At 44.7% G+C, this 12,730-nt stretch overlaps 1 protein-coding gene across 1 annotated transcript in view; it reads right to left on the reverse strand.

The window, feature by feature from the left end:
* Window positions 1–4,595: 4,595 nt before the first annotated feature.
* Window positions 4,596–12,730, reverse strand: part of GNB1L (G protein subunit beta 1 like) — an 86,436-nt gene continuing 78,301 nt past the window's right edge. The window contains exon 7 of the mRNA XM_003419176.4: window positions 4,596–5,466. Within this exon, the coding sequence (XP_003419224.1) occupies window positions 5,215–5,466 (252 nt within the window). The 3' untranslated portion in view covers window positions 4,596–5,214. The remainder of the gene's footprint in view (window positions 5,467–12,730) is intronic.

Consider the following 12,730-nt stretch of genomic DNA (forward strand, 5'->3'; position numbering starts at 1 on the left):
ACTAGCACCCTGGATGTGAAAAGAAGGAGGTTTTGAAAACATTGAGCATCTTCTCTGCTGGGGCTCCCATTGCTGGGGCTCTTAGTTTTACAATGTTGCACAGAGGTTTGAGATTGGTCAGACCTGTGGCGACTTGCCAGTACGTGGGGCCTTGCTGACTCTGTTACCACCTGTGTAACACCATGTGACCTGTGGTGGACTCCGCCTCGTGCTTACACGGACCCCTCTCCTGGCAGCAGCTTGGCTGAGCGAACGTAGGCCCTGGTCCCTCAGCCCTCAGGAACTCAGAGACCTGCCTGGTGGGTGGGGACCTGCCCCCAACTACCGCCTCTTTCCTGGTGGAAAGTGGGACTGCCCTGTGCAGACAGGGCACGACCCGTTCCCACATCAGTGTGGAATCCGCTCACTAGACCCGCAGGGCTCCCTGGGAGCCGTGGCAGCCAGACTCCGCCCTACACACAAGATTCGGCCACAAGATGTCCCTGAGACACTGTTGATACCGTGTGACTTATTCGAGGCAGCTCAGACCCGACCTGCGGTCGGCCATCTACATCCTCCTATGTGCCTTAACTTGTTCCTGTGCTTTAAAGAACCAGGGCCAGCAACCAGGCCCTGGCCCTCGCCTCCCTGCCAACAGCCCCCTGCTCATGGTCTTACTAGTACGATGCTGGTGGCCATGAGCCACACCTCACCTTGGAAATTTGGGAAAGTGTATTTCTGGATCGAGCTACTCTACTGCTGACGTGAAGCACACTGTCCCTCTGTCTGGGACGCTCGCCTCCATGGCTGTTAGGTCCAGCCCTTTTCGTAAATACAGTGATGATGCCAAAGATGGAGAGTCACCCCAGTTCTTTGGAGCTGATGATGCTGATGCAAGCGAGAGGCAGAGGCCCCACATCCCAAGCTGCTGAGGTTACACGAGCTGGCGTTGAGGGTGGCTGGGAACCAAGGTGGGGGGCAGGTACTACAGGGCCTCAGCAGTGTGAACCTGGCCTCAAGAGGACTAGTGAGAAGGTATGCAAAGAAACTGACAAGGCAGCTATCTCCAGCTCCTATTTTAGACCCACACCTATGCGGCCGCCGTTGCAGTTCCAGCACACCACATACCCCCCTGCAACCCCCTTGGCATGGCCAGAGCTCACCCACCCCTGCCTCTTCCTCGGAGTGATTCCTCAGAGCTAGGCCCACTCTCCAAGCCCGACCATGCAGGGACAGACTCCCAGGGCCCTCATATTGTGTGCATTCACGGCTCCACGTCAGTGAGGAGGGAGACGGGTGAGGCGTGATGACTGCCTGGCAGTCTCAGTGTCCAAGCCGTACTTAATGTTGGGCATCTGCAGGGTCAAGACCACTGCTGCCATCACCTTCCGACCAGTCACCAAGACAAGTCCCTCTCCCCCAGCTCCTGTGCTTGGATGTCATTGGAAACATCACAGAGCTGTGCTGGAGGCTGTGGAGGTACATGTGAGAGACTCCAGTAGGTGTGTAGCTGGCCACGTGGCAAAACTAGCAAGGGTTTGCATTCTAAACTAACCATCCTACTACCAAGAGCCCATGCTGTCGCTAGGCATGTAAGCAAACAAGTGTCTGGTGGGGAGTTAAAACAGGTGATTTGTATTGAGAGCTGCTTCTAAGGACCCCAAACTTAAAACCGTCAGTCCTGGTAGAAGCTACTGCAACAGTGCTGAGTGGACCACAGCCACTGCTGGAGGTGGCTCCCCCTCAAGCAGCAGGGAGTGTGGCCGTGCTGCAGCTGGATGAAGATAACTCCGGAACAAATCTGCACATCTATGGTCGTCCCCGGGTGCTCAACGGCCAGGTGTGGACCTCCTTCACCTGCCACTGTTGCAAGTATGTCAGGACCAGCACACATCACAACCCTAACAGACACCACACACGTGGATGTGGCACCTCTGTGGCCAACGCCCACAGTGTGCGAGGAGGTTCCTTCTCCACAGTCTGAAACAAAGCCGCGCCTCACTGATACTTCACTGATTACAAAATTCCTCTGGACACATCCTGGATGTCCTGGCGACCCAGCTATAGGATATTCAAGGGGAATCAGTGTGGAGCCTCCCAGAGATTCCGGAAGACACCCAGCAGCCACCTCTATCCAACAGAGCCAGGAGGTTCATGAACTTGGACCCCCACTAAAGCTGCTTGGAGTTTTCACCCAATGTACAGGCTCCCTGGGGAATGGCTTTAGGCCCCTTTGGGGAAGGCTGGAAGGAAGATGGACAGTAGAAATTGTTGACAGTGTGGCAGGGCCCTCCCTCAATGGGACCAGCCTCCTCTTCCTTTGAGATGCTGTGGGTGTGTGATCGAGAGGCTGTGACTGTTTTGGTGATCCAAGTCAGACTTCTCTTCACCAGATCTACAATACTTCTGTGTATGCGTATCAAATCAGACTTGAGTAGGCTGCCTAATTTGATTTCTAGGGACCCCACGGTCAACCAGCCCATGCCATAGGTCTCTACATGTCCACTATTCTGATTACGGCTTTGACCCTGCTGTCCATTATAGTAATGACACCCACCTTGTCTTTGGTGATTAAGTGCCACCCCGTTCTCCCCAGTGCATTTAGGGGTCCCAGTTCAGTGGCAGCAGTTCCCATGGTCATTCCTGACCTATGGAGAAGAGTAGCCACAGCATTTCTCAAGGATGCTGGGGCTCCCCTCACAGATTTATTCCTCATAGTCATGGTGAATGGTGTCCTCTGTACCCTCCCATGGTGAGCAAGCAGGTCTGACACGATAAATCCACGCTAACATTCCACTCTCCCTCAGCCTTTGGACATCTTTTTGTACAGTGTACCAAGGCGGTTCTGGCATTTCATCCTCACTTACTGTTACTGTAGGTCACCTTCAGGTCCTCATTTCAGCCAAACAACCAACCAAACTATTAAAGCCCTTTCTAACCTCTCAAGCTACAACACTGAGTACAGAGTCTCTGCTTAAGTGGGACCACTTCAATAAAGTTGGCCTGATCCAACTTTGTTCCTGCCACCTTGATCCCACCCCCTGCAGATCCATTCCCACGCATGTTCCTGGAAAGTTATGCCATTCTTTTGGAGAGGGGTAGCACACCTCCTCCCAGGTCACACAGTGTACCTCCTCTTTGGGGCCCACCAGAACTTGAGTTTGGTTACAGGTCTAGAGGCAGAGAGGGGTGGTGGGGGTGGACCTGGAGGTGAATCAGCAGTGCCTGGCAAGGCATCTCTCTCAGGGGAGGGAGGCCAGGCTCTCTAGGCAAAGGGTGAACCTCTTTAGGCAGGGCTGCAGGCTGCTTCTACTGGCAAAGGAGACTGGCAGAATTTAGGAGTTCAAGGTCCCCAGCTTCACTTGGGTTTCCCCATAGACCCCCATTCAATTTTTAGGATCCCACTCCTTTCCAATCAAGGTCTCACCTTTAAGAGAAGACACCCTGTGAGGTTGGGAACTCAACTATGCTGTAATCTGGCCAATGGCAAGATGAGACCTGGGTGGGCACCGTCTGGTTTGCTTGCTAATTCCTAGTTTTTATCATGTTGCCGTTCCATAGTGCTGCTGTGGCATGGATGCCATCTTGTGATTTATGCCCTTCGTCGTGCGTAACGCTTCATGCTTGCTGCCCAGAATTCACTGTGGAGATGGCCTCTTGCCAGCCTTTTGCTTTCACTTTGTGCTGGTTGGTTTTGTCACTTTGGCTAGGCTATAGTTCCCTGTTCGACCAAACACAAGTCTAGTTGCCATTATGGAGTTACATGTGATCAAATCAGTTGGCTTTAAATAAAGCAGATTATGTCATGTCATGTAATTAGTCTGAGGGCCCTGGGAGCAAAAAAGGACCTTCCTGAGGTGTGTTCTGCCTCCAGACTATAGATATTTTGACAAAACTCTAATACACATATGGGGGAAAACAGGCCCCATGTGAGGATCATCTACAAGCCAAGGAATCAAGGAACACCCAGTGCTAGTGACAAGGAAGAAAGACGTGGCTGAGACCCTTAGGCTTTTAGCTTCCAGAACTATGAGAAAATAAGTTTTTGTCCTTTGAAGCTGCCCACTTAGCTTTGTGGTATTTGTGTTACAACAGTACTAGGTAAGAATTTGGTACTAGGAGTGGGGTGCTGCTCTAAGAAGTATCTAAAATATAGAGGTGATTTTGCAACTGTAATGAGTAGAGGCTGGAGTTTTGATGTGCCAGATGGTGGGAGTCTAGACTGCCCTGAAGAGATCGCTGGTAGAAGTCACTGAAACACACTTTCTTTGGAGGGAGGGGCTAGCCATGTCTTTTCACTGGCATGAATTTGGCCTAGTCCTGGGCACTATGAGCTCCTTCTGCCCAGAAATCACCTCTGCCCTCTCTTGTCAGCACTCTTTCTGCCTGGCTCTTTCTGGGGAGTTGAAGCCTTTCCTTTTACTGAGCATGGCCTCCATCCTGCGTCCTAGGCTCCCGGCTGTCCCTGGAGCAAGAAGCCATGTGAGCATTGTGGCAGCTGTGCTCAGGGTCTGCAGACTCCTGAGGCATAGTTCTGGGGACCCACACTCATCTCACCCACTCAACAGCAAAAACGAAAATAGGTGCCAGCTGGCCCCATCTATAGCGGGGCTCTTGGCTTTGACCAAGTGGGGGAAATAGGGGTCTCCTCGCAGAATTCCTACTTCAAGCCTACAGGTGTGCAAGTGAAAATTTATTGTAAAACACACTTAGGTTGGCAATGCTGCCAGATGCAAGCAAACGTCTCTTACATAGGGTATGAGTGCTCAGATGTCTGGCTCAGTTCTTTTTTTTTTTTTGTATTTATTTATTTTTAAAATTTTTATTGTGCTTTAAGTGAAAAGTTTACAAATCAAGTCAGTCTCTCATACAAAAATTTATATACATCTTGCTATATACTCCTAGTTGTTCTCTCCCTAATGAGACAGCACACTCCTTCTCTTCACCGTTTTTGTGTCCATTCAGCCAGTTTCTGACCCCCTCTGCTCAGTTTTCTTTTTTAAATTGTCAGAGTCACTTATGTATGGACAACAGATGTCACAAAAGGAAAGTACATCTCATGAAGAACGTGAGGATTCCACGGACTGCGCTCTTTATCATAAGTGGAGTGCAGCCTATGGCTTGCTGGTCCTTAGGGGTACCTGATGTCCAGTTTTCCACACAACCAAGTCAAGGCTGAAGTGCAGAAGCGCCCTCCCCACCCTCAGCGCATTTTGAGCAAGAAGCGAGGGCAAGTCATGTGCGCTGGTAGAGCGACCAGACACTGATGCGCTGATCCCCAGACCCCGAGGCCAGCAAGCCATCATCAGCGAAGGCCACGCAGTAGACAGTTGCAGTATGGAAGTCCAGCACGGCCAGTGGCTTCATCGTCCTCCAGTGGAATATGCGAACACGGTGGTCCCAGCCTGCAGTGGCCAGGAGCTTGCGATCTGGCCGGATCGTGACGTCAGCTATGCCGGGATTGGTGACTTCATGAGTTCCACACGCCTACAAGATTGAAAGCAGCAGGAGAACCATTAGGTGACAGAATCTTCAAGCCTGTCACACAGGTGCTCACCCGGGAATGGTCCCAAGGTCTGGCTGCCTGGGCAAAAAAAGAGACGTTGGCCTGCCATGGCGGCTGCGCACTCCTGCAGAGCTTACCTCCTACCTCCTCAGAGCCAGTGCACAGACCTGCCTCAGGAAGCAGCCTGAACTTTGTTCTTGTCTGAACTCTTGGAGTATGAGGGGAGAATTCAGGCCCTTTCCTATGCTGCACCTCTGCTGCTCTGCCGTGAAGGCCTGCTGGGGAGGGGCTGGTTCTGACTAATTTCCTTCCCTGATAGAGAGTGGCCCTTGGGGCCTGACAGGACAAAGGGAATTCCCAGCCCTCGGGAAGGAAAGACTTTGGTTAGGTTGGGTACTGGTGCCCCTCCCCATGGGAATGAATACACTGTATCCTAGAATTTAGGTGAGAGCAACCATTGGCAGCTTGACTGCAGCATACAGTCAGCACGTCTCCCTTCTGGAAAGATCTCAGCAACCGCTCAAAAGCACAGGAGTATGAAAAGTGCAAATTCCATCTTCAAGAAAATTAAGAGACATATGAAACCCTGAAATACAAAAGGGGCTAAAGGGCTGCCAAGAGTGGGAATCAAGCAGGGTGTGGGCGGAATGAGTGAGCGACACCACCAGAAGGTGTGGTTGCAAAAGGAGCTGCAAAGTCAACTTCACTTGGTTGAGGGGTAAAACCATCATCCGTTTTGCAGGAGCTTCCCTGGGCCTGATCTGGTTCTGAGAAGGGGGCGGAGCCCTGGCCCAGCAGTCTGCAAGCTGGCCTGTCTGGTGGCTGAAAGCCCACACGGTCAGTCCTGGGTGATAGGAAAGGTTCCTGCCCTGATCCTCCCTAATACATGCCTCCTGCAGCAAAAAGAAAGAACGCAATCACAATTGCTGCCTTTGTAGCTAAGGCAAGTCTTGGTTTTGCAGACTGTGTCATGCACGGCAGGGCATTTAGCATCTCTGTCCCCAGGTACTAAATGACACAGGCACTTTGCAATCACTGTGACAACCAAAGTGCCCACATACTTCTAAAGGCCTCCTAATGGGACCATACTACCCCCAGTTGAGAATCATTCACCTCTGCAAAGATAATACAAGGAAAGAGGAGGAGGGAGAAAAGGAAAAAGGAGGAGTAAAGACAGGAAAAAGGAAGAAACAAAAAACAAATGACAGCGCTCATCAGAAGCAAATGAAAATTGTTACCAAACATTTTTGCCATGAATTAACAAAACAGAAGAAAGCATAATGAAGCAATTACCCCTATAAAACAAGAGCCCAAAGCAGCAAAACAGAGGAGATGATCTGGACTGGCAACACTCAGGAAAGAAGTGGAAGAAAAGCCCAAAGAAATGAAGTGAACTGGAAATAAAGGCACATAGAGAATAGGAATGATAAAAAGTGGGCAAAATGAAAGGGAAACAAAGAGTTAAAGCGGGCTGAAGAGAAAATGATAGACATGAAAGAGGCAGAGGTGCTATAACATTCACTGATATAGAGAACCAATTTTAATTTCTAGAAATTGAAGTTTTATGATCTAAGGCCAAAGAAAGGATATAGAATATTCAACACTAAGATATTACCTAGTAAAATTATTGGACTTAATAGAAATAAAGTCCTTTTAGTAGCCAGGCAAAAAGATCAAGTCATTTATGAGGGAGGACTTTAGGCTGTCCTTACAATGTTTCACAGCCACAACTTTGCCAGCAGACAGTGGAGTGATGCCTACAAAGACTGAGAAGAAAGGAAGCATAGTCCAAGAATTTTGTATCCAGCCTAACTTTCACTTAAGTATAAAAACAATAGACAAACATTTTTGAACATGTAAGAACTCAAAGAATATTGCTCCCATAAGTTATTCTTAGAGGACTAGGAGATTAACTCCTGACTTTTGAGAGATAACTGGAGAACTATGGTAAATGGTCTGGCAAAGAACACCAAATCTACTTACCTGTAGGATTAGGTCTAAAACAATATGGGAATTATGTGTATAGAACCAGTTATATAACTAACAGAAATATGGGAGAGCTGCAAGAGAGACATGGGATGTTTTTTAAATTCATGGATTTTCTCATCTTTTGTAGTTTGGGGCCAAAGGATATAATAGTTAATTTCATATTTCTTGAGTGATTATCTGACTTCCCACCATGAGTAATGACAAAAACAGTATTACTTCTTCTTCCTTTCCCACCTGACATTTAAATGCTTTAGTTCTTTAGTATTTGCCCTTGTATTTCTGCAAAAAGTAATATAAATATAAATGTACTCAACACTTTTATGACTGGATTCCAAAGTTAAATCCAAATTTGTCTTATGTATAAGAGACACTGGAAACCTGGGTGGTGCAAGTGGTTTGTGATTGGCTAACTTAAAAGTTGGAGATTCAAATGCACCCAGCAACTCTGCAGAAGAAATGCCTGGCAAACTGCTTCCATAAAAATTACAGCCAAGGAAACCCTACTGAGCAGTTCTACTCTGTAACACATGGGGTTACCATCAGTTCAGGCCAACTCAATGACAGCCAACAACAACAACATAAGAGACACAACAAATGAATGATTGGGAAAGATATACCAGGAGAATGCAAACAAAAGAAGTGAGGGTGCGAAATTAGTAACAGAAAGATTAAATTCAGAGCCAGCCATAAGCATTGAGTAAGACATATAAAACATCTAACAATGATAAAAGGTACAATTCACAAAGAGTTATAAATATCTGTTCAGTAAACAAATAGATTTATCACTCATGAAACAAGAACAACAGGAAAGTGGTGTAACTGGTACAGAGTAACTGGTATCAGACTAGCCCTGTTGCTGTAAACAACTGTAAAACTGGACAGAATAGATGAGGCAACTGTTTATAGGCACTGGACAGCAGGCAGAGCAGGGCAGTTGACAAGGTGAGTCTCCCAAATGTCCTAGCCATTCTCTGACCAGGGACAACTTTCCAGTCACAAAGTTCTAGCACAGCACAGCAGTCAACGTTAAGCTGAGGAGGCAGAGATCAGAGTTTGGGGCAGCTAAAGTGGCTGGAATCTGTAGGGCAAGGCAGCAGAATGGAGGGAGTTGTCGGTGGGGGACTGAATACTGTGTGTGAGTTCCCTATGAGTTCTTGTGCCAGGGCTCGGCTGTGCATACTCAGGGCAAACAACACAAAGCTTACGAGAGGGTGGCTGTTGCAGGGTTGAAAGGAACATATATGAGAGGTCAACAGCGTTGGAGGTCCAGCCAGCCTGAGTGCAAAGAGTGTGACAATCTAAGACCAACTGAAGTGCTGGAAAGGCCTCAGTTGAGGAATAAGGATCATGTGCGAGTATAGCCTACTTTAGACCCAACGTAGCAAACCATAAAACCAAGCCTATGATGTTCAAGGTGAACAGCCAGTAACTGAACTGCCTGCTAGAACAAAAGTAAACAATCTTCAGAGAAAACTATCAGAATACAAAATCTCTACCGTGTATCATTTACAATGTTCAGCACATAAACAAAAAATTATCAGACATCCAAAGAGGCAGATATATATGACCCATAGTAAGGGGAGGGGGGAACAGTTAATAGAAACTAACCCCAAAGTGGCAAAGATGTTTTACATATCAGAAAAAGACTTTAAAGCAGCTATTTAAATAGGTTTAAAAAATTAAAGAAAAATAGATTTGAATGATTACAAAAAATATGCTCTTATTGAGTGAAAAGATAGAGGCTATTAACACAGAAATGGAAATTATTAAAAAAAAATGGAAAATACGGAACTGAAAAACACAAAAACTAAAATAAAAAATGTACAGGATAGGTTTAATGAAGATTGGAAGCTGGAAATATCAATATATGTCCAACTGGAAGAAGAGAGAAAAAAATGAAAGAAAAATGAACAAAGCCTCAAGGACCTGTGGTACCATATCAAACTGTTAGTTTATGGAGTCCCGGGAGAAGAAAGTGAGAAAGGTTAAGAAAAAATATTTGAAGAAACAATAGCCTGAAATATTCCAATTTTGATGAAAAAAAAAAAAAAAACCAACAAAAAACAAAAAACACCAATTTACAGATTGAAGAAGCTCAGCAAAACCCAAGCAAATTAAAAACACAAAAAACCTAAGCACATGATAGTCAAGCTACTGAAAGCCACAGATTAAAAGAAAATCTTGAAAGCAGCCAAAGGAAAATGACACATTATATGCATGGGAATAATGATAAGGGTATTGATGAGTTTTCATTAGAAACAATGGAAGCCAGAAGACAATGGAACAACATCCTTAAAGTGCATGAAGAAAAACAAAACTGTCTCCCCTAAATTCTCTAGCCAGAAGTCCTCAAAAAGGAGGGTGAAATGAAAACACTTTTCAAATGAACAAAAGCTGAGAGAATGTTTGGGCAGCAAATTTTTAATATAAGAACTGTTTAAAGGATATTCTTCAGGCTAAAGGGGAACACTACCAGATAGAAACATGGATTTACAGAAAAAGCACTGGAAGTGGTAAATATAAAATACTATGTCTTTTTAAATTTTATGTTGTTGTTGAGAATATACACAGCAAAACATACACCAATTCAAGAGTTTCTACATGTACAATACAGTGACACTGATTATATTTTTCAAGTTGTGCAACCATTCTCATCCTCCTTTTCTGAGTTGTTCCTTCCCCATTAATGTAATTCACTGTCCCCTAAGGTTCCTATCTAATCTTTAGTTGCTGTCGTGAATTTGATTCCACGTAAACAGTTCTTAAAAGAGCATCAGGCTCAAGGCAGACTTTTTTTTTTTTACTAGTTAAGCTAAACTACTGTTTGGTTTTAAGAAGACTTCAGGGGATATTTTTGGTTAAAGGTTTAAAGGTTATTTAAGGGCAATAGTTTCAGGGGTTCATCCACCCTCCATGGTTCCAGAAAGTCTATAGTCCAGCAGAATTTGAAATTCTATTCTGTATTTTCCCCCTTTTGAGAGGATTCTTCTATAGAACCTTTGATCAAAATGTTCAGTAATGGTAGCCAGGTTAAAAAAAAAAAAGTATCATCCACTTATTCTGGTCTCATGGTAAAGGAGGTAGTTGTTCATGGAAACGATTAGCCACATATTTCATTTCCTCCTCCTATTCCTGACCCTCCTTCTTTCTCTGTTGCTCCAGGTAAATAGAGACCAATTGTTGTGCTTTGAATGGCTGCTTGCAAGCTTTTAAGACCCCACGAACTACACAACAAACTAGGAGGTAGAACACAAGCACTAAACATGTTATTAGGCCGATTAACTCAATGTCCCATGAAACCACGACCCCAAACCTCCAAACCAAGAAACCAAATCCCATCAGATGTTTGGTTGTACATAAGCAGCCTCAGCAGCTACTTTTTTTTTTTTTTGTCATTGTTGTAAATATCACTCAACTTTTTGCCAATTCAACTTTTTAGAGGTGTACAACTTATTGACAGCAATTACAATAATCGGCTGTGCAGTCGTACCTTTAATCACTGTGGTTTTTCCCATCACCGTTCATTGAAACTCAGTATTATATAACCAATAACCCCCCCTTCCCCTCCCTCCCATCCTGGTAACCATTAATAAACTTTGGTCTCTATACATTTGCCTTTTCTTGTCTTTTTATATAAATGAAGTCATACAATATTTGTCCTTTTGTGATTGAATTATTTTGCTCAACATAATGTCTTCTAGCTCCATCCATACTGTAGCATGTATCAAGACTTCATTTCTCCCCTACTGGCTGAGTAACATTCCATTGTATGTATGTGCCACATTTTGTTTATCCGTTCATCCGTTGATGGGCATTTAGGTTGTTCCCACCTTCTCGCCATCGTGAACAGTGCTGCAATGAACACTGGTGTAGAAGTCTCTGAGTCTGTTTTGAAGTTCTTTTGGGTGTATACCTAGGAGTGGAATTTCCGGGTCATACAGTAATTCTGAAGCCCTAGTGGCACAATGGTTAAGAGCTATGGCTGCTAGCCAAAAGGTTGGCAGTTCGAAGCTACCAGCTACTCCTTAGAAACCCTATGGGGCTGTTCTACTCTGTCCTATAGGGTCATTATGAGTTGGAACTGACTTGACAGCAACAGGTTTGATTTATGGTAGTTCTATTTTTAATTTTTTGAGGAATCACCACACTGTTTTCCACAATGGTTGTACCATTTTACATTCCCACCAGCAATGGATAAGTGTTCCAGTTTCCCCACATCCCTCACCAACATTTTTTATTGTTTATCTTATCCATCCTAGTAGGAGCGAAACAGTATCTTGCTGTGGTTTTGATTAGCATCTCTCTGATGGCTAATGACATTAAGCATCTTTTCATGTGTTTGGTGGCCATTTGAATGTCCTCTTTGATGAAATGTCTATTTGCCCATTTAATGAATGGGCTGTTTGTCTTTTTGTTGTTAAGTTGTCAAAAGTTTTATATGTATTTTTGTTATTACATTCTTACAGATACATGGTTACCGAAGATATCCTCCCAGTCAGTAGCTTGTCCTTTTACTTTTTTGGGAAAGTCTTTTGATGAATAAAAGGTTTTCATTTTTATGAGGTCCCATTTATTTATGTTGTCTTTTGCTGTTTGTACATTTGTTAATATATTAGATAATCCATTGTTAAAAGCTAGGCCTGTTAGCATTGCGCCTGCATTTTCTTCTAAGAATTCTATGGTTTTTGATCACACATTTAGGTCCTTAATCCATAAAATACTATGTTTTTTATTTCTTGTAACTTAAAAAAAAAAAAGGTAATTTAAAGCAAAACTAATAATACTGCAAGGTGGGGTTTATAATATGTGTAGAAGTAAAACATATAACAACAGTAGCGCAAAGGATAGGAGGGTAGATAAATGGAATTATACTAATATAAGGTCATAACCCACCACCCGTCTGTCAGTTTGTTGTACTGTGGTGGCTTGCATGTTGCTATGATGCTGGAAGCCTTGCCACTGGTATTTTAAATACCAGCAGGGTCACCTACGGTGGACAAGTTTCATCGGCACTTCCACACTAAGACAGGTTAGGAAGAAGACCTGGCTATCTACTTCCAAAAATTAGCTGGTGAAAATCCTATGGATCACAGAATACTGTCTGAGACTTCAACATGCTTACTTTGGGCATCGCATCACCAGGGGCCAATTGCTGGAAAAGGACATCCTGTTTCGTAAAGTGGAGGGCCAGCAAATGTGAGGGAAAACATAATGGTTGCAACAATAGACTCAAATGTACCCATGTTCATCAAGATG

Source organism: Loxodonta africana, chromosome 19 (assembly GCF_030014295.1).
Source record: "Loxodonta africana isolate mLoxAfr1 chromosome 19, mLoxAfr1.hap2, whole genome shotgun sequence".
NCBI classification, from domain to species: domain Eukaryota; kingdom Metazoa; phylum Chordata; class Mammalia; order Proboscidea; family Elephantidae; genus Loxodonta; species Loxodonta africana.